Raw genomic sequence first — 5,722 nt, forward strand, 5'->3', positions numbered from 1 at the left:
AGATTTGACTTTGGGTTGTGAACACGCACTGCAATATACAGATGATATATTATAGAATTCTACACTTGAAACCTATATGATTTTATTAACTCATCAATGTTACCCCAATAAATTTAATAAAATTAAATAAGTAAATAAATGTCTGGTGAGGGGTATGTGTCACAAGGTGAGTTTTCTGATGAATTGATAATAAGTGCTCTTGGAGAAAATGACTCAATTTTAATCAAGTTTTAAAATATCCTTGCTTTTATTTTGATATTTTTTCTTCTAATTCTTAATAACTGTCACTATATTTACATTCTAGAGAAAGAGCCACAATGAGATTTCCAGGAAGGTTCTTGGCTTTAAGATTCTCTTAAGTCCCAGGAAGCCTTAGTTCACATTAGAGGAAGTTTTCATATCGGTGTCTTCAATTCATAATGAATTAACCATCTAGTAACCTGATATTTCACAGTCTAATAATGCTTTTTGCCAATAAACACATGTTGTTTTGCCTCCACCAAGAATCAGGAAGGTGAAATCAGACTTCTGCTTTTTGTTAGCAATATTGTTAAAGATATTGTTCAGGAACAAAATTGGAAGTTTGGGGGTCATATACAGGTCTTTGTTATCATGATGTATTTGTCCTTAGTAGTGTCTGAAAAATGGAAGTTGCTTTCCTGCTCTGCTAATAACTGAGAGGTTTCAAGTTTCATATATAAATCTTTCTTGCCAACTTTTATTTTTTTAATTTTTTAATTTTTTTTAAGTTTATTGGGATAGCATTGGTTAATACAATTATATACTTTTCAGGTGTTAATTATAATTTGATATCTATATATTCTATTGTGTGATTACCACCCAGAGTCTAGTTTCCTTCATCTACCATATATTTGATCCCTTTTACCCACTTCACCCTCCCCCAAACCCCTATACTTGACCCTCTTTATCCTGTCTACCTCTTCCCTTCTCCCCAACCCCCTACTCTCTGGTAACCACTAGTCCATTGTCCATGTCCCTGAGTCTCTGTTTGTCCTGTTCATTTGTTGCTTTTAGGTTTATATCTCACATATGAGTGATATCATGTGATTTTCAACTTTTTCTGTCTGGCTTATTTCGCTTAGCATGATTATCTCGAGGTCCATCCAGGTTGTTGCAAATGGCAGTATTTCATCTCTTCTTATGGCTGAGTATATATGTACTGCAGCTTCCTTAGCCAATCATCTATCGTAGAACACTTCAGTTACTTCCATGTTCTGGCCACTATGAATAGTGCTGCCATGAACATTGGTGTGCAAATATCTTTTCGGATATGGTTTTCAAGTTTTTGGGGTAAATACCCAGTAGAGGGATTGCTGGATCATATGGTAGATCAATTCTTAATTTTTTAAGGAATCTCCATACTGTTTTCCAGAGCGTCTTGCCATCTTTTAAGTGTGTATTCTTAAAATCTACTTTTCACAGTAGTTTTTGATCCTGTAACATTTTTTATAGGGTTGAAACAAAAATGATGATTTATATTGAAAACAGACCCCTAGTGGACTGTGGACTATAAATTCTCTGAGGATCAAAAGTACACTTCTGATTTCTAGGAAAACTAAAAGTCGAGTAATTTTTAATATAACAGTAGTTCACTCAGTTGGAATTTCATTGAAAACAAAATCTGTGGACAAAAACATCAGCATGACTTCAATCATCAGCTCAGCCTCACTGATAATTCTGGTAACCATATACAACACACAAAACAGACCCCAGCAGTTGATGGACTGACCTTCATCCACCAGCTTCAGTCTGCTCTTATCTTTTCCTCTGTCATCTTTCAGGATAACTTCATAAAACCCAGCATCTTTCTTGGAAAACTAAGGGAGGGATAAATATACTGCATTGCAGTTTATTGTAGCTTCAGAGTTTGGTGTTTGCATTTTTAGGGCCCTGTGATTTATAGAATTGCCATCAAAACACACACTAAACAAGCATATAGCCATGTCAGCAACAAACAGTTCGCAGATGAACCTATCCATTATAATTTGACCAGCTAGCAGTCCTGATTTTTCACACTCTATGGCTATAACTGATTTGAGACTTAAAGTCCTTTATCCTTCATCCTACCTTCATATTAAAAACCAATGATGACATATTTTTGAAAGGTATGCTCTTTCAGACAAAAAGGAGATAAAAATCTATACTTAAATTAATACTATGTCTGATTGTCTCTGTACTTTTAAGAAACAAGTTGTCATGAGGTTTAAGAGAAAACAAAGAAGGATCCACTTAACTGTCCTGTTATTTATCTATCTATGAAATAGTAGCTCAGAGAGACAAGAGTTGTAGTGTCCAGCCAATACTGGTTTGACATGTGACAAATCCATGCATATCACAAGGTGAGAGAAGCTTTTGTATTCCTACAGCTTGCTTTTTAGGTGAAGTCGAGGCAGGGATCTTTAAAACAGTTAAAGGTAAGGTATTTACAAATGCCTGGGGCAAAGGAATACAGAATCTAATCTCTGTTTTGGCGGAGAAAGTAGGGTATAGAACTAACATATTACATTTCACATTTATGGTCACCTACCTCTGTTATAAGCAGCGTACATATACCATCCTTAAAGTCATGCTTTTCATCCACTGATATCTCCCTCTCATCTTTATACCACACAATAAGAGTCTCCTTCTTAATATTTGCCACCTAGAAGAAAAATCATAATTACAGTTCTTGAAATAAGGGAGTGCTACTTTTATGAAGCTAAATAGTGCGTAATGCAACATTAGATAGAAGAAAATGGCACTAAACGTAGAGTCAGAAGATGCTACAGGAATCATTTGAAACCTATTTTAATTGACAAACAGTTTGGAATAAAGTAGACACAAATGAATAAACTAAATCAATAGCATCTCTACTTCAAACAGTAAAAATTAACTTTAAAATTATCTTGTGGACCAGAAAGGAAAGACTAGATACATAAGTACTAACATACAGACTTAAAACAAAAATCTGAAAACTATAGGAAGACAAATCTGTGTCATATGATAAAACAAATGGCTTCATCAAGGGAACAGAATGAGTAAGCCCCAAAATACATCTAAATATTTTTTAAAAGATAAATGATGCTTTGTAAGTAAATGTGGAGGAAGAATATGTTAAAAAAAATTTAAAATTTTTTCCAATTTTGAGATATAATTGACATATAATCTATAAGTTTAAGGTGTACGACAACAATTTAACATATGTATATATAGTGAAATGATTACCACAGTAAGTTTCGTTAATATTCTTTAAGAAGGGTTTAATAAATTAATTGCTTAGCAATTTTAAGGAAACTCATTTAAATCCTACATGCACACATCATATCGTATCATAAATTTCAAATGGACTATTAAAGGGATCTTGAACTTTATCTACAATATTTGATTTTTTTACAAAGAAGAGTATATTCATATATTTCTTGTGTAATTAAAACTGTATGAAAAAATAGACTTCATACAAATCAAGAAAACAATCCCTAAGACCCCAGCGAACAACACAATTCCCCATAGAGGAAATAGAACTACAAACAAATAGATGAAGAAAATGTTTAATCTCATTAAAAACAAAGATAGGAAATTGCTAAACTTCCATGGAAAAAGTGTAGTTGGAATGGTTCTGGAATAGATGTACAACTTAGAATGTAGATTTGGCCTAAAACAAAGGCAATGTGAGATTATTCTGAGATTAATAATTTAAAAAGAGTGGTGACGGTAGTGGGAATGAACAGGTGGAGCAGTGAGGATTTTTTAGGGCAGTGAAAATACTCTTTATGATACTATAATGATGTACACATGTCATTATACATTTGTCCATGCCCAGAGAATGTACAATGCTGAGTGTGAATCCTGAGTGTAAACTATGGACTTTGGGTGATTACAATGTGTCAATGTAGGTTCATCAATTGTAACAAATGTACCACTCTGGTGGGGGGAGTCGTTAATGGGCGAGGCTGTGCATGTGTGGGGACAGGGTACATGGGAAATCTCTATAACTTCCTTTCAATTTTCTGTGAACCTAAAACTGCTCTAAAAAAGAGACTTATTAAAACGAAAAGAATAATAGTCTGTTCTTATTACTAGAGTGTGGGTAATGAATAGTAATGATCATGTTGCTTTCGCATATTTTTATGTTGTTTTATTCAAATGTTTCTTACTAACCAAGGATTATAGTAACATTCAACAGTAAGGATGTGTCACTTATCATTTGGTTCAAATGGAGGAGATGAAAAGTTGATCTTCCTCTCCTCACATTCTATTTTATCTTCATTTCCCTTGTATCAAATATTTAAAAATTATCTACTTCTTACCTTGCATTTTAATAGTACATTACATTCACCAGTCACTTCCCAGCTCAAATACTCAGCAAAATGCGGACCTATAAAATATTAATGACATCAGCAATTACTCTATTAGTCATGAATGCAAAATCAAAGTTCATTCTTAAATTTGAACATGATTTATATTTAAAGTAAAATTTTTAAAATCGAGATTTAGTTTTTAAATATTTTAAATGGATACATATTTAATAAGTATGTCCAATTATCTTGATTTGTAGGGGTATTAACATAAGCAATAATATTCATTTTAAATAATTTTGGAATATTTAGTTCAAGAAACTGAAGCTTTTCTCTTTACTCACTGACTATTCTTACCTTGTTTCCTGATCCATTCATGCCGCTGGAATTCAGCTTCTTTCTGCAGCTTTTTATAAACTAAAAGTTAAAAAACAAGAAAGTATGAAATTGAGTGGGGTGGTATAAATGCACATGCTAGTCACTGTGCTAAGTGATTTATATTCATTATTATAAAACTCATCCATTATGACCACTCTATTCATTTTTAGTCTTCATAGATGAAGAAATCGGCTTAGGAAGGTTAAATAATTTGTTCAAGGTCATGAAGCTAGGAGATAGTAAAATAGCATTGGATATTGTAAATGTAGAGATCTGGCCAGCCTTTCCATTGCTGCTACATTTTAAATCTTGGTGGTTTCCATAGTGGCTTATGGCAACTGACATACAATATAGTTATAATGTATGATTAATTGATTTGGCATGGACTACTTTTGCATATTTTTCTTCTTAATTTAAGTAATTTAAAGTAGGTACACATCATAAGATAGTATCACAGTTTATTCCTGAGACACATATACAATCTCGGTTGTTTTGCACTCTCCTTCACTAGAGAATTTTAGTAGTAAATACTTGTTAATATATGAGATAGCTTATGTGCAGTCTTGCCTGTAGGCCAGGGATAAATTTAGTGTCCTTTTAAATTAACTTTCATTTCTATGAAATGAAACACAATGGAAAGTAGTAACTGAGACTTGTATTTCGAACATGGGAATCCAGTCAATAAACAATTCCTACTACATTCCATATGACCACTTTTGTTCCATGGAGTATTTACACTGAAGGGAGCAGCGAAGTCTTCCAGTTAATGTTCCACAGAATTCTTACCATCTCCAATGAGAACAAGAGTAGAATGGCCAGTTGCTCTTCCATCTTGAAGCTGGAAAGTATATGTTCCCTCATCATCGTCCTGTAGCTTTTCCATGAACATTTCAATTATACCAGTGTTTCGGTCGATATGCATCTTATATTTCTTCAATGTGAAAAAGAAAAAAAAAAATCAATGAGGTAGATATGATGACAATAGCCTGATAAAATAAACACAAACTCTAAAGAATCATTATTTTAATTTCTTGTTAACATTTTTTTAG

General features: G+C 33.0%; 1 protein-coding gene across 1 annotated transcript in view; it reads right to left on the reverse strand.

Moving 5' to 3' along the window:
• Positions 1–5,722, reverse strand: part of MYOM1 (myomesin 1) — a gene marked incomplete at its 5' end in the record, with an annotated part of 103,970 nt that overhangs the window by 13,596 nt on the left and 84,652 nt on the right. The window contains 2 exons of the mRNA XM_011360499.1: positions 1,751–1,838; positions 2,549–2,662. Of these exons, the coding sequence (XP_011358801.1) occupies positions 1,751–1,838; positions 2,549–2,662 (202 nt within the window). The remainder of the gene's footprint in view (positions 1–1,750; positions 1,839–2,548; positions 2,663–5,722) is intronic.

Source organism: Pteropus vampyrus, unplaced genomic scaffold (genome assembly GCF_000151845.1).
Source record: "Pteropus vampyrus isolate Shadow unplaced genomic scaffold, Pvam_2.0 Scaffold55, whole genome shotgun sequence".
In the NCBI taxonomy this organism is placed as follows: Eukaryota; Metazoa; Chordata; class Mammalia; order Chiroptera; family Pteropodidae; genus Pteropus; species Pteropus vampyrus.